The 26,136-nt window shown below is 36.9% G+C and overlaps 1 protein-coding gene across 1 annotated transcript; it reads right to left on the reverse strand.

Annotated features, from left to right (window-relative positions):
- Positions 1 to 1,274: 1,274 nt before the first annotated feature.
- On the reverse strand, positions 1,275 to 24,426 carry LOC128996245 (WD repeat-containing protein 89). Its single transcript, XM_054421419.1, has 11 exons — positions 24,198 to 24,426; positions 22,611 to 22,743; positions 22,308 to 22,430; positions 21,933 to 22,036; positions 21,302 to 21,492; positions 19,659 to 19,790; positions 18,439 to 18,576; positions 17,303 to 17,403; positions 12,410 to 12,512; positions 11,911 to 12,003; positions 1,275 to 1,372 (listed from the first exon to the last, which is right to left on the reverse strand). The coding sequence occupies exons 1-11, from the start codon at positions 24,238 to 24,240 to the stop codon at positions 1,319 to 1,321; spliced, it is 1,215 nt and encodes a 404-aa protein (XP_054277394.1). The 5' UTR covers positions 24,241 to 24,426; the 3' UTR covers positions 1,275 to 1,318.
- Positions 24,427 to 26,136: the final 1,710 nt, after the last annotated feature.

Below are 26,136 nucleotides of genomic sequence, written 5' to 3' on the forward strand. Positions count from 1 at the left end.
AGCAGCTGATTGACTATTATAACTACGATTTAGCCTGTCATTTCGTGTTTATAGTTTCGGTATTTCTGAACTTTCTGGACTTTTCTTTTAAACGTTTTTAAAACCTTCCTACGATCTTAATAAACAAGAAAATACCTTTAAAGCATTTTCTTTAGGCACGGAAACCACTTCAAATTACAAAAACATACGGAACTATATTCTCAAAACGCGTAGCATATTTCTTGTTGAGGAAAAATAGCGGAGTGATACGGACCGCGGGTACTACTTTCTCTAGGGCACCATTTGTGTTGCCAGCTGAACCTAAAAACGTGTTGTATAGTGTTTGAAAGACTAATTATTTATATGCTTTATAGTGACTGTAGGAAAAATATAATGTGTAACACGAGTGAAAAAGGCCTTTGCTGCACTCGAGATCATTCCGCACGAGCCGCAGGCGAGTGCGTAAACATTGCTCTCGTGTGCAGCAAAGTGCCACTTTCACCACTAGTTACACAAATAACTATTTAGGGAAATAATTAGAGAGTAAAGATTAGTATTTTTCCATGGAAAACAAACATTGTAATGAAACTCCAGCTGTTGTCGGACATTAAAAGTGAGAAAAAGAACATATGTCAATTGTAAACACAGTAAGTTTGCTAATTTAACAGTTTGCTACAAACATTTACTGACTTGGCTGAAATGAAATATTTACTATTTGAATTTGGGTTGGCGTGAATATTACAATGGAAAAAAGCGAGAGAGCCTGGATAATTTAATATACTAAAAAGAAAACTGAATAAACACTGTGCTGCATTTCTTAGTAATCATTGAAAGAGCCGATTTGCAAACTATGGAAACATAGGAAAGTCATAGAACACCACCAAGGAGAAGAGAGAGAAATAATTTTGTTTTTTTAGAATTTATAATCGTTATTATTATGGACAACCTAATGCGGCTATGAGTAAAGCTATTTGTAGAAAACACTAAAAAACAAGATCATCAGCTTTTGAAAAATGATAAGATATTTATACACAAAATGGTGATTATATCGATCTGTTATGTACATCTTGAGTATTTCCATAATCTTTGAGTCGAATCTTTTAGTCATCAGAAATTATGACTGTTATTCGTTTTAAAATAACACCTGTAATACTCAAATTTGATCAACAGGTGCACTAGTAGGAAGTACATATTCAGCTATGCGTCACACAAGGGTGCAGACAAAGTTTGAATTGATTCTGAAACAGCTGTTTTTGGTGAACTATGATCAGAAGGATAAAATAGACACTATACAGTAATGTAAAAATGTAGATTTATTGTTTTGATGAATTCACAGAATTCAATATGGTTTTGATTTTGTTTTATGTGATTTTTCTTTCAGTTTGCTTGTCACCTGTAACAAAAAGAGAGCGTTTAATCAATTGACATTCTAAGTTTATACAAGTAATTTGTCTAATAGTGGTTGAGCAACAGCACTGACTAGACCAAGAGTCAAGTGGAGTGGATATCATTAAAATGAGCAATTAGTACAATATTAAGTTTAGCCTCGGTTATAAATGGTGTGGTGTGTGTGTAACTGATTTTTACAGTAGGTTTATAAACCCAAATAAAATTATTCTCTCCTGAATCCTCATCCTGTTGTGAAGCATGGGCAGAGCACTAGTTTGAATAAACAAAAGCCTAGTTAACACGTAGAGTGCGGCAGGCATTCCAACAGGTGCTCGCCAATGGCGGCCAGGCCCGGGCAAAGCCCCAGCGCGGCACCGTATGTAAAGAAAAATAAAAACAACTCCCTCCTACTACTTTTATATATTTAAATATTGTATTTAAATATATTTGCTCCTTGCAATGCTCTCAAATGAATCTTTACAAATGTTGGTTGCCCCTGGGTTGGAAGAACTCCAGAAAATAAAAATATCAGACAGAGCTTTTTGGCAGTGGAAGCTTGATGTTATTGAAAAAATATGAGTGGGCCCTGCAAAATATAAATATTCCCAAAAGGTCCTTAGGGGACGCCCTTGGCACTGTTTGTAGTTCTTCCAAAAAAGTAATACCTTTAATGAGAGCAATTTACCAGTCTTAATTCTACACCGAATTTACTTGCTCACTACTACACTAGTGTTTAGTGTTGCACTTAAAAGGTGAATCTTTTGTAGTGGCCTATTATTTACTGAATTACCTTTTGTTTACCAATTTGATACTATAGCATATAATAAAGAACTACCAGGTTATTGAGAACTAAAAGTGAGTACAATTTGATTTATTAAGCATTATTTAAGATTTACAATGATTCCAGTTTGACAGTTTCTGATTGTGTGGTGCAATATAAAAATATGACCTTGAGTGACACAATCAGACGGAATTGATCTGTCTGAGAATGTTGAACGGATTTATTCAAAGGGGAATATTTGGCGCGGTTTCACACCGATCTCGAAGGTGTCAACGGAGGAGTGGTATTTAATTTAATTTGAGACGACCAGTGCCAAACAAGTCCTGTTCGTTGGCCAACGATGTAAATATGAAGGTCGATTCTCGAAGGTCAACTGATTAAACAGTATTGCGTTTAATCGTAATAATATTTACTGGAACGTTGCTTATTGTTTTATAGCTAATTTGGCACTTTGGCGGTTCGTCTATATGCAAACTGGCACAGCCTCCGATAACACTTCCCGATTCAGCCGAACCAGCAACCTAATCCCTCCTTTGATATTAAATGATTCCCCCAAATTAAAATGCTGATTGTGACACTCTGTAACGAATTGTACTTTTAATAATGACTCTGTGCAAAATTCAAATACTATATAAAAATATTACAAAGCAACTCTGAATTACCCTATAAAAACATTTTCATATATTTATTCTTAATACTATAGAAATATCACAGTCTAATAAATAAAGCGGATTGCAACAATATGAATGGATTTAAAAATCGACAAATTGTGATCGAACCTATGAACATGTGCTTATTCTACATGAATTGACAAAACAAGACAGGAAAATTTACCAAAGTGCGACTCACTGAAAATCTCAATTTTAACAAATAAATACACAAAATTACTTACAGTTTGAACGTCCACAAATATAACACAAAGGGGAAAGGATGGGAAAACGTAACTAGCCGGTATACTACAACACGCGATCAATTGAACTCGTGAATCGTTTGAGAAATTTTCAAATGGCGGACTGCGTTTGGCCGGTAACGAACTTTTGCACTTTTTGACAAAAACACTGATTCTAATTTCCGATCGCGAGGCAATTATATCCCTTAGGGATATAGGCTGAACGACTTTAAGGAAATTTAAGATTGGCCGACCAAACGCCGCGAAATGAATTTAATTTCCACGAACGATAAACAATTTTACCGAACTAGCTACGATGAGACTTGGGTAAGGACTGAGTACTGATTTAAACAGATGGCCGCCCGGCTAAACCTTATCCCCTCTCCGTCTTTAGTGCGTGGTGCATTCTGGTCTATACTGATCTATTGTTGAAACCAGCTGACTGTTCTTCGCATTAACCTGTATTGATTTGTTGCCTTTTACAACAAAATCGGTACAAAATGCCCCCTAGCAGAAAAAAATGATCCGTGATCGGCCCAGGACAGTCAAACCTATCGTACTACCTCGGAGCATTTTTGGCCTAGCCGGTGGACCACGACGATACACGTGAACACAATTACAATTTACAATCAACAATAACGACAACAATCAGGCAACAACAATTTAAATAATGGTAACAACAATACTAAACTATTACAATGATCTATTTTATGACAAGGACACCAACTGATCATTTCCTCATTAAACACACAAAGGCATCCCGCGCACAGAATAGACACTATGATTTACCACATGTGGTAATCAGCAGAGCGTGTTGTCCGAGGTGGTGAACAGCTGGGCTCGTACATTGTTGTTGGTCGGCAGCGTAGTGGCACAGGTGTATTGGCTCTAGTGGATCAGTAGCACAGTGACCCAACAATGGTCCGATAGTAGTGCTGTCAGCTGGGGAGGGTGGGGCGGGCGCTCAACAATGGTTAGACAGAGAGCGGCGATAACATTGTTGTCAGTGATGCGATAAGCAGGCGATAACCCTCTCTCGACAGATGGACAATATCTCTTCTGCCGTTTTTATAAGTGTGTTTGAAGTATTCATTCTTCTTTATTGTAGTTAACGGTTGGAATTGTTTATGAAATTGTAACACTCGTACTCTGGGCGGATTATGTAACGATTGTATAAACACATTGATTTGTTTGATTTGGTTTTGATGTTGTGGGTTTCTGTTGAGGGTGGGGGGAATGGTCGAAATTATAATGTCTCTATTGCTGGCTTTAATGAGGGTTGTAATGATTTTAAGATTTGATTTGGTTTGATTCGGGGGTACTTTCTTGAATATATCATTTATGGAGCAGATAATAAAACAGGTTTTGTGGAGATGAGGCAATATGGGTCTTAATGCTGATTTTAAGTCTGTAGTTGTCCAACCGCCTCGGGTCCCACTGGCATTGAGATCAACACTGGGGTCGTCTATAGTCCATGTTTCACACATCCTTCTGGCCTGCGAGTCGCCCAGCACACTTACACCGTTGCACATCATTGATTTTTATTCACTGTCAGGGAAATCACTCACTGTTACTCCAATTTTTCACAACAATATTTATATAATACAATATAAAGATTCTTACGTTACCACATTTAAACATTTAAACACATACAAAACAATACGATACGATTCGATCCACCTACCGCTGATAATATTTTTTCAATTGGCATACATGAACTACTCGATTTATACTGGGATCCTCGACTAATTCAATTCTGACATTTACTGAACTTAACACATTGGTTACGACGTATGGACCTTTCCATGTTTGAGTCAATTTGTGCGATACTTCGTTGGCTTTATTACTTGGTATGTACCTTTTATATAATACCAAATCGTTTTCTTGGAACGGCGATGGATTCCTATTTTTATTATATCTGGCGCTACTTTTGCGATGGGCTGATTTAATATTATCCATGATTTTTGCGATACAATCCTCTGTAACGTCAGTATCGTTTTCCTGATCGATGTCCCACTGTAATTGCAATGGATGATTAATTTCTCGTCCTAAGAAAATTCGCGCAGGCGTCGCTTTGGTTGTTTCGTGGACGGCTGAATTTAAACCCATGTTTAAATATGCGATATTTTCATCCCAGCGTTTTTGTGTTTGCGAATGGAATATCTTTAACGCTATTTTCAGATTGCGATTGACTCTTTCTGACTGATTTGAGTTTGGCCTAGCTACAGAAGTATTGATGTGTTTGATCCCTAAGCTGAACAAAAAACTTTTAAACATTTCTGACTTAAAAATGGATGCGTTGTCAGATACAATTATTTCTGGGAAACCATGTTGAGTGAAAATTTTTTCCCTTAGCGCTGCAATGATTGTTTTGGTGTTTGCCTTCTTTAATGGAATAATCCAACTAAACTTTGAAAATGTATCGACACAAACTAATGCGTACATATTTCCATTTGCGGTTCGTATTAATGGTCCAAAGGTATCGATGTGTAGTCGTTCAAAGCATCTTTCGGGAGGTTTAGAATTCATCAGGCCAATATTTAGCGCTTGAGCTGGTTTAGACAGCTGACAAAGGCTACAAGATCTGACAAATTGCTTAACCTCGTCGAAAATTTTCTCCCATGTGAATTCGCGTGTGATTCGCCTGATAGTCTTTTTTATTCCTAGGTGAGCTGATATTGAAATGTCGTGAAAATATTTCATTAACATTTTCCTCATTTGAGTCGGAACGACGATTTTAGACGGATTTCTGGGGTTTTTTTGATAACGTAGTATACCCTTTTTTATAAAATAATTCGGTACGTCGATTCCATCTTCGATGTTATTTATAATATTGAGGAGCTGTGGGTCTTCGCGTTGTTTCGAACTCAATGACTCAAAGGTTTCAGGGAAGTGTTGTAGAAAGAAAACTTGTTCGGGGACAACATCATTTTGTGGTGTGAGAGTTTTAGTCGGCTGTTGTTTGTTGACTTTGACTCGGTCGGGGCCAACGTTGCTTTGTGGCGCTGGGGTTTTAGTCTGTTGTGGTTCATTGACTTCAAACATCCGGCTTAGAGCGTCGCTTACTATGTTTTGTGTGCCCCTACAATGCTCGATTTTCTCGCATGGAAATTGTGAAAATCGTAGTTTCCAACGCGCTAACATACCAGTAGTCTTGTCGGAGCCCATAACATATGTTACAGCCATACAATCGGTTTTAAGGATGAATGGGTTATCAGTGAGATAATCCTTGAACTTTTCCAGGCCGTACAATACAGCGGCAAATTCCTTCAAATACATGCTGTATTTTAATTGAGCACCTGAGAATGTTTTGCTGGCAAAAGCGATTGGAACATTATTGCCATTAATTTCCTGTTCCAGGACAATTCCTACGGCGTTTTCACTTGCGTCACACGACATTATAAATCTCCTGGACCAATCTGGAAGATGAAGTACGACGGGTGAGGACAATGTTTGCTTTATTTTGTCGAAACTAGATTGTTGATCGGGACCCCACCTGAATCTTACGCCTTTCTTTTTCAAGTAGTTCAATGGTCTACTGATTTCGGAGAAATTAGGTATGAACTTGGCATAAAAAGCAGCCATGCCGATAAATCGTTGCACACCCTTTAAATTGCGTGGTCGAGGAAAATTACTAATAACTTCAGCTTTAGTATCGTCCACATACAGTTTGCCATCCTTTACTATGTGTGACAGGAAACGCATGCCCCTCTTTGCCAAGGTGACCTTGCTGGGTTTGATTGTAAGTCCGGCGGCCCTTAGACGTTCCAAAACCATTTTCAAGTCATTGTAATGATCCTGTGGGTTTGCGCTATAAATGCAGAGATCGTCGACAAAGTTTATTACACATTTAAATTTTAAGTCTCCTAGCATTTCGTCGACTATGCGTCCTAACACCTGGCTACCGATTTTTATTCCTTGGGGACAAGTACGAGGCTGATATAAGGCATATCCTACATTGAAAGCGGCGTATTTCCTACTATCAGGGTGTAATAGGCATTGGTAATAGCTATTGTTCAAATCAAGTGTAGTGAAATAACGAGCATCTTTAAAATAAGGAAAAACTTTATCTACTTCTGGTTGTGGGAAACTGTCCATTTCAATAAACTTATTTAGTTCTTTATAATTGACTACCAATCTAAATTTTCCGGGTTCCTTTTTTGGTCTTAGGAAGGCGCTAGAACTAAACTCTGAAACACTTTTTTCTATTACCCCTTCATCTAATAATTGTTGCACAGTATTTCTCATTATTACCATCTTATCTGGCTGGACGTGGTAAGGTCTTTGTCGGAATGGCACAATATCCTTACTAAAACGAATTTTGTAAGGCTCAGTCTTGGCTAAGCCGATTTTGTCTGTGACAACGTCGCTAAACTGTCGAAGTAGGTTTTCGAATTTATTTCGTTCGTCGTCTGTGAGCGGTGAATCACCTAAATCGGGTTTATCACAAGTTGGGATCTCTCCTTCTCCTATCAAACAATATGATTTAACACTCTCCCTAAACTTAAACTCCGCTGTTGAATCACCTAAATTCACGGACATTCGCGCAAACTTCATAAAATCGTACCCCAATATTAACTGTAACGGAAGTTGATTGACTACCCAGAAGTTGTAGTCCCATGACAGATTATCTATCTTAAAATGAACTTTGACCTCTGTCCGCACAGTTATCTTCTGGCGGTTCGCGACTTCTACTGATTGATTAATTTTACTTGACTGTTTGATCAAATTAGCACTTCGCAACTTATTAAAAAGCGTTTTACTCATCAATGACCTACTACTGCCAGTGTCTATCAGCGATAGGCAGTCTATATTGTTGCCAAACAATACCTTAATTAGCGGCAGTTTCGCGGATACATCTGTTGCTTGCATACTTTTGTTGGGCGATAACTTTACAGTTCGACGTTGTGTGCCCTTGACAACGTCGGAATCTAGTTTAAAGAAACCCTACAGTTCCTAGCGATATGACCTTCACCTTGACAACGATAACATTTTACAATTCTTTCCCTGGGTCTGTTACGTAGATCGTTTTGCGACGTAATTGGATTGTGACGAGTTTGATTCACAACCCTGGGCGATGAATTAATCAATGGGCGTCGATTTGCATTACCAAAATATCTCTCTTCGGCACGCATTGAACTAGTGATTCTATTTGCGAATGATTTTAGCTCAAATAAGCTTTGTGGCATTTGACCGAACGAAAAATGACTTCGAACAGTTGGATTACATTTTGTCAAAGCAATCTCAATCACCTCGCCTTCTGACATTGACGATTTTAAAGCGAATGCGATAGATATGATGTGATCGACGTATTCTGAAAAAGTTTCATTCGGTTGTTGTGGTCGATCTAACTCAAACGATGCAATCTCTCGTCGCCTAATTGACGGAATAAATCTGTGTAATATCTCGTCATGTAAGACATTCCAGCGTGCGTTACTCGATACTGCTTCTAAAAACAATTGGAACATTTGACCTTTGACCTTAGGGATAATAAGTTTAATGATCTCTGTATGACAATTCGGAGAAATATCAAATATTGGTTTGATGTTTTTGAGAAATGAAATTAATTCAAGTTCATCTGTGCCGTCGACTGTATTCAATTTATTAATCAGTTCAATTACCACAATTTGATCGGTTTTAGTAAGTGATTGACTAACATTGTATGCGTGAGCGTGTACGTGTGTGTCATGGTGAGTGTATGTGAGAGGTCGAGTGTGTGGGTGTGGGTGGTGTACAGTGGCACTGACCGGGGCAACAGTGGACAGTGAACCAGTCGCTACAGGAAATGACGCGCGTTGTTGTGCAGTGACTATCTCCATCTCTCTCGCACGTTCGCCGTTTGAAGGTTGAATATCCACGTACGACGAGCTGTTGGCATGACTGTTATCTTGAGTTGCATTCGACGTACTTGATAGCATTTCAGTCAATTCGTGGTTGTTCAGGTCCATTAAACAACTATTTTGTCTAATTGGCGATGGTTCGTCATCGTTTACGATCGGTAAACGACAAGCGGAATTTTGTCTATTTGACGATGGTTCGTCATCGTTTACGATCGGTAAACGACAATCGGGATTTTGTCTACCTAAACTAACTCCATTATTATTTGGTGGAATATGCTCATTGTTTTGGTGTATCGGCGCATTTAAATCGATTAATTCCTCTAAATTTCTCCTTGACATACGATCGCGTCGGTCATTCGCAGTTGTATTATACCCAGGCCCAAATTGTTGGTGCATTTTTCCCGCTAGGAAAATAATTCAATTTACGATAATATATCTCACTTTAACAAAACGAATTTTCCACGATGACAAAAACCAATTGACAATTAATTACAGCACAATACACAACGACAATAACAATAATAATAGAATCTCTTATAATCTAAACAATTTCAGTGAATCGCACAGACACAAACAGTACCAAGAGATCACGCGATGATATCATTTATTTGTAAAGAAAAATAAAAACAACTCCCTCCTACTACTTTTATATATTTAAATATTGTATTTAAATATATTTGCTCCTTGCAATGCTCTCAAATGAATCTTTACAAATGTTGGTTGCCCCTGGGTTGGAAGAACTCCAGAAAATAAAAATATCAGACAGAGCTTTTTGGCAGTGGAAGCTTGATGTTATTGAAAAAATATGAGTGGGCCCTGCAAAATATAAATATTCCCAAAAGGTCCTTAGGGGACGCCCTTGGCACTGTTTGTAGTTCTTCCAAAAAAGTAATACCTTTAATGAGAGCAATTTACCAGTCTTAATTCTACACCGAATTTACTTGCTCACTACTACACTAGTGTTTAGTGTTGCACTTAAAAGGTGAATCTTTTGTAGTGGCCTATTATTTACTGAATTACCTTTTGTTTACCAATTTGATACTATAGCATATAATAAAGAACTACCAGGTTATTGAGAACTAAAAGTGAGTACAATTTGATTTATTAAGCATTATTTAAGATTTACAATGATTCCAGTTTGACAGTTTCTGATTGTGTGGTGCAATATAAAAATATGACCTTGAGTGACACAATCAGACGGAATTGATCTGTCTGAGAATGTTGAACGGATTTATTCAAAGGGGAATATTTGGCGCGGTTTCACACCGATCTCGAAGGTGTCAACGGAGGAGTGGTATTTAATTTAATTTGAGACGACCAGTGCCAAACAAGTCCTGTTCGTTGGCCAACGATGTAAATATGAAGGTCGATTCTCGAAGGTCAACTGATTAAACAGTATTGCGTTTAATCGTAATTATATTTACTGGAACGTTGCTTATTGTTTTATAGCTAATTTGGCACTTTGGCGGTTCGTCTATATGCAAACTGGCACAGCCTCCGATAACACTTCCCGATTCAGCCGAACCAGCAACCTAATCCCTCCTTTGATATTAAATGATTCCCCCAAATTAAAATGCTGATTGTGACACTCTGTAACGAATTGTACTTTTAATAATGACTCTGTGCAAAATTCAAATACTATATAAAAATATTACAAAGCAACTCTGAATTACCCTATAAAAACATTTTCATATATTTATTCTTAATACTATAGAAATATCACAGTCTAATAAATAAAGCGGATTGCAACAATATGAATGGATTTAAAAATCGACAAATTGTGATCGAACCTATGAACATGTGCTTATTCTACATGAATTGACAAAACAAGACAGGAAAATTTACCAAAGTGCGACTCACTGAAAATCTCAATTTAACAAATAAATACACAAAATTACTTACAGTTTGGACGTCCACAAATATAACACAAAGGGGAAAGGATGGGAAAACGTAACTAGCCGGTATACTACAACACGCGATCAATTGAACTCGTGAATCGTTTGAGAAATTTTCAAATGGCGGACTGCGTTTGGCCGGTAACGAACTTTTGCACTTTTTGACAAAAACACTGATTCTAATTTCCGATCGCGAGGCAATTATATCCCTTAGGGATATAGGCTGAACGACTTTAAGGAAATTTAAGATTGGCCGACCAAACGCCGCGAAATGAATTTAATTTCCACGAACGATAAACAATTTTACCGAACTAGCTACGATGAGACTTGGGTAAGGACTGAGTACTGATTTAAACAGATGGCCGCCCGGCTAAACCTTATCCCCTCTCCGTCTTTAGTGCGTGGTGCATTCTGGTCTATACTGATCTATTGTTGAAACCAGCTGACTGTTCTTCGCATTAACCTGTATTGATTTGTTGCCTTTTACAACAAAATCGGTACACGTAACAGCGAACAAAATTGACATTCAAATATTTCAATCTGACGAATAACAAAAGAGCAGCGGTGATTGTACTACGTTACCCCAAGATTGGACGTAGTTCCCTAAAACACCCTAAGGTAGCAGCTTGCCTGGATCAGTAGTCAATGTGGCTTGAAGAGAGAAAATCCCCAAAACTGGGACAAAAGCATTGTCAGACGGGATTTTACGGAAAATTTTAGTACCAACCTACACCAAAATAAAGCTCACATTCTAAGCTACAGGCTAGCAACAATTTTAACGTTACCCGGCAATGGCTGAGCTCATACTGAACGAATGTAGTGGGGGTTGCGCAACTACATCAATTGATGTAGGCCGAGAGGAGCGCTGGTGGCACGACTACATCAATTGATGTAGTCAGCACTCAACGTGTTAATAACTAACCATTTCCTGTAGATTACAGCACTATCGTCTAACAACTTATAGTAAAAAAGAGTTATTTTGATTTTATGAAAATGTTTTTTACACATTTAATGAGTAAAAGCAACAGTAAGCTTTGAAAAGAAAATATATCCAAGCTATATAAATGAAATTCATTAATTTAAACTCTCAAGCAATTAACTATTTTGGATAAAGAAGTACCGAACCAAAAAACTTACCTTAAGTTGTGTAGGACTTGTAACGTTTTCCGTTGCTCCGGCTTTCCACAAACTGACAATGCCACCTTCTCCGGCAGTCACTAACAACCCTCCCTGCAAGAAACAAAATTAATTAATTTATAATGATTTCCGGCAAAAAAGCTATTATAGTACCTGTTGTGTGAAATTTTAGAAAAAATCCTTTAGTATGCAGACCGGTAATTTTTGCTTTTCACTTAAGCTAGTTGGTACCACTAAGTCATTCAATCCAAGACAGTGTCCACGTCATTGCTCTGTAGTTTGATGTTTCCTCTCTTTTTATACACCTCAAAATGAGATAAGATAATTTTACAGCTAGTTGGCTCCAATCTAATATTTAAAAAATTATTGTAAGCCCTCAAATGCCACACACAAAACACACCAAAACCAGCTTCAGATTTTATAATAGTATAAGAAGTCTACAATTTGTGCAGTCAATGAAAAAGCCTAGTATTAACATGAAGGAAAAAAATTTAAATACCTGAGGGTCAAACCAAGAACATCGCACAATTTGCTTGTTTCCGTGAAAAGAGGAGTAAGGAGAAAGTTTTCCTTCTTTAGTTACAGCTGATCGAAGACGGCTCCTAAACAAACAAAAGGTCTCAAACTATGTATATATTCAATTCAATTTATTCATTTTTATGTACATTGTATAATAAATAAATAGTGTCAAAATAAACCGTTTCAACAGGATAAAAACAGCAAAACATGAGGAATGATTAAGATAATGTCGACTGAGGGAGGTAGAAAAATCTTCAAAAGAATAAATTGCTAAATTTATTAAAAACTCTTTCAATATTTTTTTTTTAACTGTTTGGATCTGTTTCTTTAGCGAATTGCCTATATAGGGAATAAGGTATTACCGTAGGTCTCATGGTAAGACCTGGACCCAGGACTGATTTATTTTTTTAGTTTTGAGGTCCCCAGAGGCCAAAAACACCATCCGTTTTAATTTATATATATTTTAAAATTATTACCTATTATTTTTTGGAATACATTTTAAAAATCAATTACCTGCATAAGATTGTTTCTTTTTAAAAAATAGTCCTGTGTGGTTGTATATTTTTGTTCATATTTCTTAAATAAAAAATGACCTATAGTACTAAAAGGGCATGTCTGCCGTAGAGGTTTAAGCTCAAAACCTCTATCGTGATGGCCTGAGTTAAAATCCTACCAATTTTGAATGCCTTATAAGAACTCATTCCCAACGCTCGCATCAAAGATTTACTACCACCTCTGCCTACTTAAATCAAATAAATACTATTGATACGCATTATCCGAGGCATTCTTTCTCTGGGTTTTGTTTTAAGTGTTTTAACCCTTCTACCTGTGGGTTTTGAAACATATAAATAAAGCAGTTTTAAGTAACTCCACGTTATCACGCTGCTCTATAGTACGAAGCTTTTCAACTAGTGTTTTAATTGTTCTATCCTTAGATGGCATAAAACTAACCACGCGGAACTCATCGCCCGTATTTCTTGTTTACAGTATATAAATGTTGATATGTCACTCTAGAATATAATAAATAAATAAATACATTTAAAAAAATCACCAGCAACCGCACTCGCGCATAGGTTATACGTCACGGTAATAAATAGATCTTATCTTATCTTATCTGATGGGGCAGGTCGAGACCTTAAAGCACTTCATCCGAAATCGAATTATTGCGCACCCCAGATACTTAATTGCTTTCTTGTTGACCTACAAGTTGAGGCGCCCAATGAATGCCTGTAGCTTCCCAATTAGTTCATCCTCAGGAAGAAATCTACCTCTAGCCATATTTCCAAGAGTTATCGATCTAGCGTCAGAGAGCTCAATACAATCAAAGAGTAAGTGATCAGCTGTCTCTTCTGACCTATCACAGTACCTACAGATCGGTTCACCATCATATAAGCCCATCCGTTGTAGATGTTTCCTGAATCTTCCATGACCAGTTATCAGTTCAACAATTAATTTAATTCTACGTCTGTCTAGTCTCAAGAGGTCACAGGCAACCTTTTTGGAAGGCCTAAACAGAGTAAGCTTGCTGACCCTAAGAAGGGGAACATCGACCCAGCGTTTGCGATGCTTTTCCTTGGCCCATGACGCAATCGCAGAACAAACACTGTTTCGTGAGATGCCACAGAAGGGTTGCGGGCCTAACAATGATGTCGCAGAGGCAGTATTTGCCAATCTGTCTGCAGCTTCATTTCCTTCAATGCCTGAGTGTCCTGGTACCCAGCAAAGCGTAAGGTCATTTCTCCTACCCAACTCAGACACAGAAGCAAGACAATCCCACACGAGCCTGGAGTTGAATTCGTAAGAGTTTAATGCTTTTAAGGTCGCTTGACTATCAGTAAAGATATTGATTGTTTTGTCTCTGATATCTCTGTTAAGATGTTCTTGAGCACAAACTAGAATGGCAGTGACCTCCGCTTGAAAGACAGTTGGGTACACCCCCATTGGAAGACAAATACCAGTGCCTCCATTCATCCAATGCACACCTGCTCCAGTGCCCCCATTTTTGATCTTAGAACCATCAGTATAGCATTCTAAGTCACCTGTGGGTATGGGTCCTTTTCCGCCAGACCAATCCTTCCTATCTGGTATTAGTACTTTGAAAGGCTTTCCAAAGGAGTATATTTTGGACATGTGATCTGAAGGTAAGTCCAATTCATCATTATGTACCACCTGAACAATTTTAGAGTGCCCTTTATTGTTCCCTGAGGCTATCCATAAGTTTTCGCATCTAAGGCGTTGGGCTGTTTTACTTGCTACCACCTTAATATAAATGTCAATAGGTAGCATGTCAAGCAGACAGTCAAGTGCCGCTCCAGGACAGCTACTTACTGCCCCAGTTATCATAATAAGAGCAAGCCTCTGAACTCCTGCTAAAGCTTTGACAGCTATAGTTGATTCCATCTTTGGCCACCACACAAGCGAACCATATGTAAGGGCGGGTCGAACAACAGATACATACAGCCAGTGCATAAGTTTAGGCTGTAACCCCCATGTGCCACTTACCATCCGCCTGCATGCCATAAGGGACCATTTGCCACGCTCAATGACTTTTTGAAGGTGTGGTCCCCAGTGAAGTGATCTGTCCAAAATTACACCAAGATACTTCACCTGATTCTGCAGCTCTATTACAGTACCCTGCAGTCTTAGTGGGCCGATCCCGTCCAGTTTCCTCCTTCTTGTGAAGGGTACCATTACAACTTTCCTGGGATTTATAGAGAGCCCAACATCCTGGCACCAACGGTCCACTACCCTTAAAGCTCTATTCATAAGGTCAGTTATGGTTCCGTGGAACTTTCCAACCACAAGGATTGCAACATCATCAGCATAACCTAAGGCGAAAACCCCACTTTCGTTGAGGGTCCTTATAAGGTCGTCTGCTACCAAATTCCAAAGTAGAGGAGAAAGAACCCCCCCCTGAGGACATCCTCGAGTAGTTCTTGCCTCGATCGTATCATTGTGGAGTGAGAGCCTAACCTTCCTACTGAGAAGCAAGGATTCAATCCATCTACATATTATACCGTGAAAACCTCTTGCTCTCACCGCATTAAGAATCGCTGGAGTACCAGTATTGTCAAAAGCACCTTGAATATCGAGAAAGGCACCCAGGGCCACTTCACTGCTCTCTAGAGCTTTCTCAATCTTGCTTACAAGTTGGTGCAACGCAGTCTCGCATGATCTTCCTGAGACATACGCATGCTGATTAATATGTAAAGGATGTGTCCTAAGAGCTGTATCCATCATATATCTTGAGACCAACTTCTCTAGGATCTTAAGAAAGAAAGAAGATAGAGAAATGGGTCTGAATGACTTAGGGTCAGTGTAACTATCCCTTCCTGGTTTAGGAATAAATGCGATACGCGAATTACACCACCCTAAGGGAATGTGTCCTAACGCTAAGCTGGCTCTGAAAAGTTTACAGAGTGGGTGTATAATTGTAATATAATAAATAGATTAAAGATAGCTAAGAGAAAAAGATAAAATGGGAAGAATCACGAGTAGCAACATAAAATGTTATTTTGACTGACAGCAATAAAACAATATAAGATACTGTAAAACAATAAACCATCTGCTTATGTAGTAGTGTGTGTATGAAAAACGTAATTTTAGATTGTAAGAAATTTAATCACCACACTAATAACCAAATACGAAGATAAAGTTATAGACCCTAAATATAAGCAATCTTAATAATGAGATTATAATTGTGTGTTTATAGTTATATTTTATGGCTTCAATGAAAATAATACTTAAATTTCCGATTGCAATGTTATGTTTGCTACACGAATTACGTTGTTTACATTTAATGTCAAAGGTAAAACTCAAAATAGGTTGTAGGCCTACGGTAATTAGGTAAGTTCTAACTAATGTAATACCATTTACAGAAAGTAAAACCAAATCGTCTAAAAACTGAAACATATATTTAGGCCTACATTCTTTGGCCTATTGAGTTTAATGATAATTAAATTTTCCAATCAAAAACGATCATTACTTATGCCATTTCATATAATCGTCCTAAAAAAATGAAGAGTATCTGTGTTTCAAGTGTTATTGGACTTTTTTTATTAATTTTCTGTAAGTAAAAGTCCTCAAATTCACAAACAAATCAATATAAACATAGGTTTTGCAATCCCGTTAATCCCGGGATTAAAAGTCACCAATCCCAGGATTTATAGGTATAAAAAATCGGCCCGGATCCCGGGATTGAGACCCGTACATAAAACCTAGAGAAAGAATGCCTTGGATAATGTGTATCAATAAATACCAGAAAGAAAATGGCTTTTGCACTGCCCTGAAGAAAATGTGAAAAGAAAAGCCGAAGGCCTACACCCTACAAGACTATTCCAATGAAAAATTATAGAGAACTAAAGCCTATGGCGAATTCATTCACCACCAAAGTATGATTTTTTAAAGTTGCTTTTATTTATATCTTTGGAAGTTTTTAGTGTATAAAACTCTTAATGTTTCAATTAGAAATTTGACGCAACCTATCCAGCTGTGCCGGTCTCGATAAAGGAGGAGGTAATTATAATAACGCTGTGGTAACATAATGGTTTGGAGCCCGTCTTAACATAAAGGTCAACCTATCTAAACAACAAAATACCCCTGTTGCATCAAACCTGCACACTAAACGATTTCTATTTACATGATTGGATATTCACTTAAATATCTCCTGAACCCTTCCCAGACTATAGGCGGATATATCCGCTTGCATTTTGTGATTAGCGGACGGTAAGAGAGTTATTTTTACAGTTGTGATTGTCTCTATAACATCGTTAATGTTCGTAAAAACCCCCTTTTATTCAATTATATCTTGAACCGATGTACTAGGAATGTTTTTCTAGAATAATAAGAAATTTAATAACTTGAATATACTTACACGCTCTTATTTGAACCAGTCAAAACCATAAACTGATCTGGTTGTGACGTAGAATGGACATCTGCTACATAAAGACTCTCTGCTAGGTTCTTATTATTCATCTGAAACAATCAAACAAAAGCTTGAAAATTTTCAATTGTAGTAGAAAAATATGTGTATATTATTTAAAGATTAAGCGAAAATATATTTTTATTTACCAAGCATTAAAAAGTGTTTCTTTGAACAGTTTTTTTAAGCCACAATATCTTCAGTCTCATTTTGGTAGTTCAGAAATGTCTGTAAATATGTATTATTTGAGGAATGAGAAGATTACTCCTTGTGGTCATCTAGAGCTAATTTTTTTTTAGCTAAGTCTTAATCAGGAAGATGGATAGGTGTGAGATAGAATCCTCATCCAAAAATCTGCAGTTTAGTCTTTTCATTCCTGCCTACCCTAAACCAGGAATGTGATAAGCCGGTTTGGGTCATAGATAAAAAGTTTACTAGTTGTTTGAGTATACATTATTGTACTAAAAAATTAAACTAATGCCCAACAAGATTTGCTTAAGTCTACTAATCTACATTATCATCTTCCTGACAAAAAATAGTATATTTCTTCACTAGGGTCTAAAGTGACTCTTTCTGACCCGAGGTCAAGTTTTACAATTGAGGCGAAGCCGAGGTCGGAAAATGAGCGAGGGTTAATTTTTCGTCATATTGCATAATTAGTTAACAAACTAAGCTAGAAAACGAAATAATTTGTATGTAAAAATAACATCTCAAAACGACTTCCAGCTTGTTTTCAATTCTGATAATGCAAATAAGCAGCTGTTTACTAATCATTTTGTCTATTACGATTCTGTTACAGTATTGTGGTACATTATACCATCGATATGTCGAGTGGTCGACAACAACAGGTAACACCTTACCTAATAAATCAATTGATAAATATTTTTTATCGTGGCAATCACATCAACTGTTTACAACAGCTAATTTTTACTCCCTAGGGACTGAAAATGATTTTTACTCCCTAGAAGGTAAAAATGCTACTTAAGGCCCGCAACGCATGCATTAAAAACAGCTGTTTTTACTGCAGTATGACGAAAAAGTGTTTACATTTTACATAATAACTACTAAAGTCTCTGTCTAGCACAGACCTGTACAACAGATTCCATATCCTCTCTGGTGAAGCTATTGTAAGGGGCTCCGTCTTCCAGATGCCACAACTGAACATCAGCTGTATGAGTTACACAGGAGATTGACATTTCAGACCCCTCGTGCCATTTGACTTTCTCCTGTCACACAACAAAACAGAGTTGGTAATCTCTTGTTCAAATGTTTAATACTCATTTTTTATTTAACCAATTATTTTTAGAACTAACATTATAGTAGTACAATGTAATATTAGCATTGACTTTGGATTCTGAGGTAAATATTCCTTGTTTATTGGCCAGCTGTAGTAAGTTTTTTACCCAATGATAACGTAATTGAATAAACCTCTTAAACGGTGTTACTGTCAAAATTTAATTTTTTTAAATTTTTGTTACTACGACAGATGTCAAGGATAGCTTACAGTATTTACAATGATTCCTGTATAGTATTTATTTACTGTCAAATTTACTCGCTATTTGGCTTGGTTGAATTTGGCAAAAACAACCGACAGTCATCAATAGCTGCATACTTTGTTAGAGGCTTACTTTAACTTCAGTAGACAGACACTAATACGACTAATGCAACATGTTCGGGACTTCAGTAGTGCAGGATAACTAAAAAAGTGTATTACTGAGCACCGTCGACAAACATTAGTTTTTGTAAGAGTAGCAGAAATACTGCTTGAAGAGATTCAAAGGAGTTAGTGTTTAATAGTTGCAATATTATGTTTGTTTCATGGCAAATTTTACAAGGCATAACTAGGTACTGTTACTGTATGTTTCTAAATTACACAAAACATTATTTGTACAGTAATGGGCTTGTTCAGTTGGATTATTAACCACATCATTCATATTTCACTACACAGAATGAGTAAAACATGTTTAGAGAATAGTGTTTGTGTTACAAGACATAGATTCTTTAGTTTGGATTTTAGCCTTATATTCAATGCCAGAGAGCTGAGTCAGGTTTTAAACGGTTCACAAAGTGTTCAAGACTTTGCACTCTTGGATCAACCATCACACACATTTCGTCTTTAGAGTATAAACCATTTTTCTAATTTAACAAATAATATAGGTGTACACAGAAAATAATTCATAGGCCTAGTTCTTTCTAGATCAGACCTTTTCATAACTGAGAAAGTTTCTAGAAATAAATTACTTAACAAATTAACTTTTATCTATATATAGCCATGGTGCCATGGAGTATTTAGCATGATTAGACTCACAACAGATGACTCAGTGTTGAACGACTGCAGCAGAGCTTCGTCTTCATCACTTTGACTGATATCGTACATGTTTATCAGACCATCGGTAGACCCAGTAACTAATTTGTCAGGCTCACTGGGATGGAACTTAACCTAAAAAGTCAAGAGATGCAGCGTCAATTTCCTTTACAAGTCACAACTTAGTCGTTCACTGTGGTCATAAAATATAGATTTGAATAGGCTTGATTTTTAGTTTGGTCGTGAAGTGTTCAAAATTAAGAACTTACTGTAGCCTATAATGAAGCAAATAGTAGACTTCATACCAAATATAGCCTACAAGTAATCAATTTCTGATTCTAAATACAAGAATAATCTTAAAAAATTGAGAATCTGTGGAATCGACTCAACTCTTGACTATCCGTCCATTTAACTCCCTCAACGAACAAGACACACCTACAAATATATTGGGACACACTTTTACCAGGGGAGAAAAACAAACCGATGTTGAAATAACTGAAATAAGCCATAATTGTGCTTGATATGCTCATTGACAGCGTGATTATGTTCACTGTAAAAAACATACAAAAATATTGTGGGGACATTACCAAGCAATTTTCAAAGACATTTCATGAGTCAAAAATAAGAATAAATTATGCAGCATTTGTTTATTATACTTACTGTGGCTCACACTCATACTATGTCACAGTAAATCATACTAAATAGGCCTACTAAAATATTTACAAATGGCAACATAATAAGACTTTCTGACATAGGCTAATTTTGTTCTTTGACTCTGCATACAACAGTAAAATTAAACTAGATTAGCTAACGGCTCAACTTTCAACTAAGCTACCTCAGGGTGTCCACAAAAAATTTGTCATTAATTTCCATGACTTTCCATGACCATTTACCATTGATTTCCATGACTCACGAACTTTACACGCAAATTATAATATAACATACACACACAAATATAAGTGCCTGGACATGTTATTTTGCAGAAAATACTGAAATATGTAATAACAGATAACAATGGAGTACAATAGGTACAACAATGAACTAAAACAAACCGAAAACTCATAAAATAAAACAACTGTAATAAATTGAATTGTCGAACATTAGTGAAAAATCCTGAAAAATGCTACAACAGTCCGGGTTACAGCTGACTAGAGCATTGAATGGTCCCCTCAAATCCATCCATGATTGGAAATTTCCATGACTTTCCATGACTTCTTGCCTATTTCCCTGACTTTCAATGACCAACATTTTTTTCCATGACTTTCCATGACTATCCCTGACATTCCAGAATGTGGACACCCTGTACCTGAATTATCATGCTCAAACTTTTTTTGTCCTAGGACGCTAGGCACGAGCCTGGGATTGTTTTCACATTACTTCAGGCTAGACTTAGGGGTTGTGGCATTATCAATTAGATAGAATTCATTGGTGACTTGGCGGGGATCGAACCCGGGACCTCAGGGACTGAAGTCCCGCGCTCTAACCACTACGCCAGCTCGCTCCCCATGCTCAAACTTGCAACATAAAAACCTTCCTCAGGTCAGCATCTAGCTTATCAACCCTGATTTTCGTTCCTGAGCTGGCTCTGCAGAATACGCTCACCTAATATTGACGTTGGAAAACCCAGATTTAGTTACGCCACTCACTTGGGTAATATCGTCCATATGACACTCCCAATAACCTCCGAGCAGCGAAGCTTTCCTGGTGTCCCAGAACATAAGGTAGGCATCTCCGTCTGTCACTGCAGTTCCAGCACACACAAATCCGCCACTAATGTTGACATCAAAACTGCAGAACTCCCTATCATGCAACCCATTGCTCTTGGGGTCTGATGTGTCTATAACAGGTGTAAAGTTAGATAATAGATAGGAAATAAAAGGTTCTATCTTACGTTAATAAAGTTGGAGGAAAACAATCCCAGGATCAGAATTTATTTGATTAAATTATGCCAACCAACCCTTGTAAAGCCAAGGATTTTTATATTATTTTAAGAGTTTGGCTCTTTTAACTTGGAATTTGCCTAGTAACAAATACCTTTCAAATGCCTGCTTGTAGAATGTGAATCAAAACAAGAGGCGAGCCAGTACAAGATGAGAATGAACTTTACTGAGATATCTGCTCCAACGGTTTATCATTTTCACAAATAGATGTATAGGCCAAGTGGTAAAGACTCTGTGATGCATACAAACAACATGCTCTCTATGGGTGAAAATTGAAAATTTTACTACACTGACATTAATTAAACTACAAAACTAACTTATATAGGCTAAGTCATACCTCTGAACTCTTGTACAGCTTTGGTGGTTGTTCTTAAATCCCACAGCTTGATTATTCCTTGACTACATCCAGTGTATAACAAAGAGGGATTGTAAGAAGCAAACCTGTAAGATAATCAAATTAAAATTAAAAGTAAAAAAACTAAATAGGCCTACTGGTGCCTTACTTACATCTTCTAATCATATTCGGATCCATGCACCCTTTTAGTTATAATTTGAAAACTAAATTTTAGCTTGGGTAGTATTTGAGGTGCGCTTTTATGTCTATGATTTTTTTTTATTAAAGTAAAATTAATAGCACTATTCAAACAAAACTTCATGAATACAAAAGAAATTGCAAAATGCAGACCAGTAAATCCTACTGTAATTAGCAAACCTTAGATCCACCAATGGAGTTGTTTCGGATGGCAAAGTAGCTGTGCACCGAAGTGACGTATCCATTGAATAAACACAAGCTTCATAACTGGACAAGCCTAAAGCAAGAACTCGCTCTGACCCGCTGAAACATAATTAAAAATAAATAATACACCTCTAGTGTGGATAATAAGGATTTGTCATCAGTTTGAGTGCATCACCATAAAAAGCAGCACTATATTGCTTGAAGACAAGAAACAATAGAACATTGTCAACTAAGTTGAATTCTATGATTAAAGAGCTGATTTTGAAGCTAAGTACTTACTGTTTGGTAGTATCCATGTGCAAAACATAGTTCTTAGATAATGTAATGGCTTCTTCTTGTTCTAAATGGAAAGGAGTATTGAACAATGCTTCTGTCTCAGGGGTAATGCTTTCTTCTCCGTTACTACCTGAAACTAAAACCAAAACATATTAACCAAATTTAGGTTGTTAGGATTTCTTTGAAACCAGTTATAATATGGAAACAGTTATACCAGAATAATGCATCCTTAAGACCTCTAGGTGATTCCTAGGTGGTAACCTGAGGATAAATTTATTGTGAAATGGAGGAAACAAGCATTCCCACACACTCAATTCCAATCATAACAAAGGTGATTGTTTGACTGCTTACTTTTCTTCTCCACACAGGGGCATTGGTAGAGAACACTGTTGCCAACACTAACTAAACTTGTTTTGAATCCTAGGCTGCAAACAAGAAGGCAGTAATAGGAACAGGTAAGTTAGTTTGTCTTTAATATGACAAGTTTAGACATAAAAAATATTGGTTGGCTGGACGGTAAAAGTGAGAGATCATGGTCCTCCAGGCAGAAACTGGTAAGCAATAGCATGAATGAAATAATTTAGTTGGACAAACTGTCAGCCTAAAAAATGAATGATCACACAAAAAGTTAAGGAATGTGTTACTAACTTAGCATAGTAGTTAGTCAGACTTCGGTGCGGAAGAGACAAGTTCGGCAGATCCCCAAAACATTTTTTTGGGTTTGGGCCGCTTTTCCAAACAGTGTTTAAATAGGCTTACCGTAACACTCTCTGTTTTATCTCCTCTAAAAAATGCCACCGGCGTAGATAAGAACAAACAGTTAAGTCATCTAAGTATGGGCTCTTGCACTATTAAGTATCCATTGTATGAGGGGAGGGGGGGGGGGGTGATGGATACAAAAGTAGCTAGATGAGCCTAGGTCAACCATAGATGATCCGATAACATCATCTCGAAAACATTGATGTTCTTGGGGCTAAAACATCGATGGCAATCGATGTTTTTAATATTTCATATTTTATTATAATGTGTTATAGAATAAAATTGGCCTACAATCTAAAACAGATAATTCACAACTATTGATAAGATCGATTATTATGGAACATAGCAAATCAATTTTTTTTAACCGGTTGAGACACATACATATCACGGTTTGCCATGATAAGTAGGCCTAACGTATGTTTTTTGCTAATTTTAAAGGTTTTTCATGTTTTTGGGTAGATTGTATCGGTTTTCCATATCTATTGGCACAAACAACCGAATGAAAATATTGATTATTCGATATATCGTTTGGTTAGTTAGGTAAGGTTAACCTAACCTAACTAAGTTAAACCAAACGATATATCGAATGAATAATCGTTACCTATTTTCATTCGGTTGTTTGTGCCAACAGATACAGAAGTCTACCCACGTTTTTAGTTAAATTTCCATTGTTAGGCTAACTTTTTGTACTACCCTAAACCTAAGACTACCGGTAGTGAATTACCCTAAAAAAGTGTAGGCCCTAATTACCATAAAAGTGGCAACACTGGTTAGGATAAAATTATACAACAATTGGCTCGAACAAGTATATCGAAATAAAATTGTACTTACTTTTTCCACTTTCTCTGTTGTCTAACATTGTCTGAGAAACCATTGAAACCGATGTTGTATGAAGTAAATACCTAGTTTAAGCTATTGAAATGCCAAAATTTATTAAACAATTTTCAGATTTATCAAACAGTGATGATAAAATCCCTGGAAAGATGTTCTGTAAAGAATCTCACAAAAAAAAATCAATAATATACTATTTAAAATATTGACCGTATTGTACCTTCTTGTTTTTAAAATAATAAAAGTTAGGAGGAGGTATTTTAGGTTAGGTTAGAGATTCAGTATTCAGACGACAGAATGCTCGCGCTCCACGTGATTCTTTATGCATGTAGCCTATACGCATGATCGTGAGATGTAGGTATTGAGCTGCTATACCATTTATTATAGGTGAGATTTATAATCAATGGCTATAGTGATCTAACTGTAGTAGTGGGTGAAAACCAACCACAGGACATTAGACAATGGGTACGATAATATAAAAATTGCATTAGGCCCTAACTTATAAGTTATCTCTCCAAAAGTGTTGGACATCCCTCTAATCAAGGTCCCACAAGAAAAACTAGTAGCGCTTTGGTCACCACAAACCGAGTTAGAAATACAACTGGAGGTAGCGCTTGCAACTCTGATAGAAAATTGACAAGCTGTAAAACCTTGTGATGTCGGTACCACCAACAAGAAGGATCAACCAGCTCATTTACCCGGCTTTATTACAATCCCATATTCGCAGCCCGTAGTTCCTATGCACTAAGGTACAGGGTTCAATACACTAGGTTCAAGTGCAGTACAGTCAATGGTACAATATCTGTAATGTCCTATACCAGCCCTAGTACATTTTATGGTGGCCAACGTCTCTCAATTCTCTCATTCAATGCTGCCCCACCTCCGTAGCTCAGTGGTAGTGATTGGTGCCTGGTGGCGATACTGAGTGTACTGTACCAATGTTGGAGTAGTCATAACTGCAAAATAACTTGCATTAATCAGCAAGTAACGTGTTATTAGTTTCAACGGGATGAATTGGCCAAAATGTAAAAATCAAAATTATTATTGAACGTGAATATAAACCATTGTTTGTCCAAATTACACATCTTACACATACTCCCTTAGTAGATTTTCTCATCCTCATATGGAACAGCTGAAGCCAATTTTGTTGTTAGTTCTGTCCGGTGCACTGTAGAGGTAAATGTTTTGTTTAGAATTCGTTTATTATTATTTCAGTAATTTAAAACCTCCTACAACCAAATAAACGATCTAATCATAAACAATAACTCAACTCGTCCCCTAGTTACATAACCAAACAGTAAAGCACCAATTATGAAAATGTCGTCAACACTATAGCGATCCGTGTCATCGGACATAAACTAGACGAGAAAAACGGGCTTCAAAATTTACAATGAGATGAGAAGTCTGCTTGTTTTGGTTATTATCTCTTAGCTAAATAATTTGTCTTTCGTTCCTATCATCACGGCTAACTAAAGCAAAATATATGTATCATCTGTATAATATATTGTATATATATATCATAGGGCCTTAACTCGAGTCAAATAATTCTATTGTTGCCCAACCTGTATTAAGCAACAATCACAACATAAACCAGCTGTGCGTTTAGTTAGCTGTTGCTGTTGTGTTGTGTGTTGTCGTTTTACTGATATTCGTTTGAATTCTTTTAAAACTAACTATGTTATAATAATATTATCTACAGGAAAACTCACCATAGCTAAACAATACTGTTGTGCAGTCATTTTTATTCTTTGTAAATAAAGAAACAATGATGTGTTTGAACAAAATACTAACAATTTTAGTTCTGTTACATGTTGCATCAGCCTCATCTGGATTAGAAAATTTGATGGTGGTTAGATATATTGACATCGCAACTCAGCTAGTAATCATCAACTCTAATATTAAGGTAATAAATAACAATACATATCCTCTCAATACCTAT

The sequence above is a fragment of the Macrosteles quadrilineatus genome, unplaced genomic scaffold (assembly GCF_028750875.1).
Source record: "Macrosteles quadrilineatus isolate MER2022 unplaced genomic scaffold, UCM_ALF_1.0 Scaffold_6__1_contigs__length_79288215, whole genome shotgun sequence".
Lineage (NCBI taxonomy): Eukaryota > Metazoa > Arthropoda > Insecta > Hemiptera > Cicadellidae > Macrosteles > Macrosteles quadrilineatus.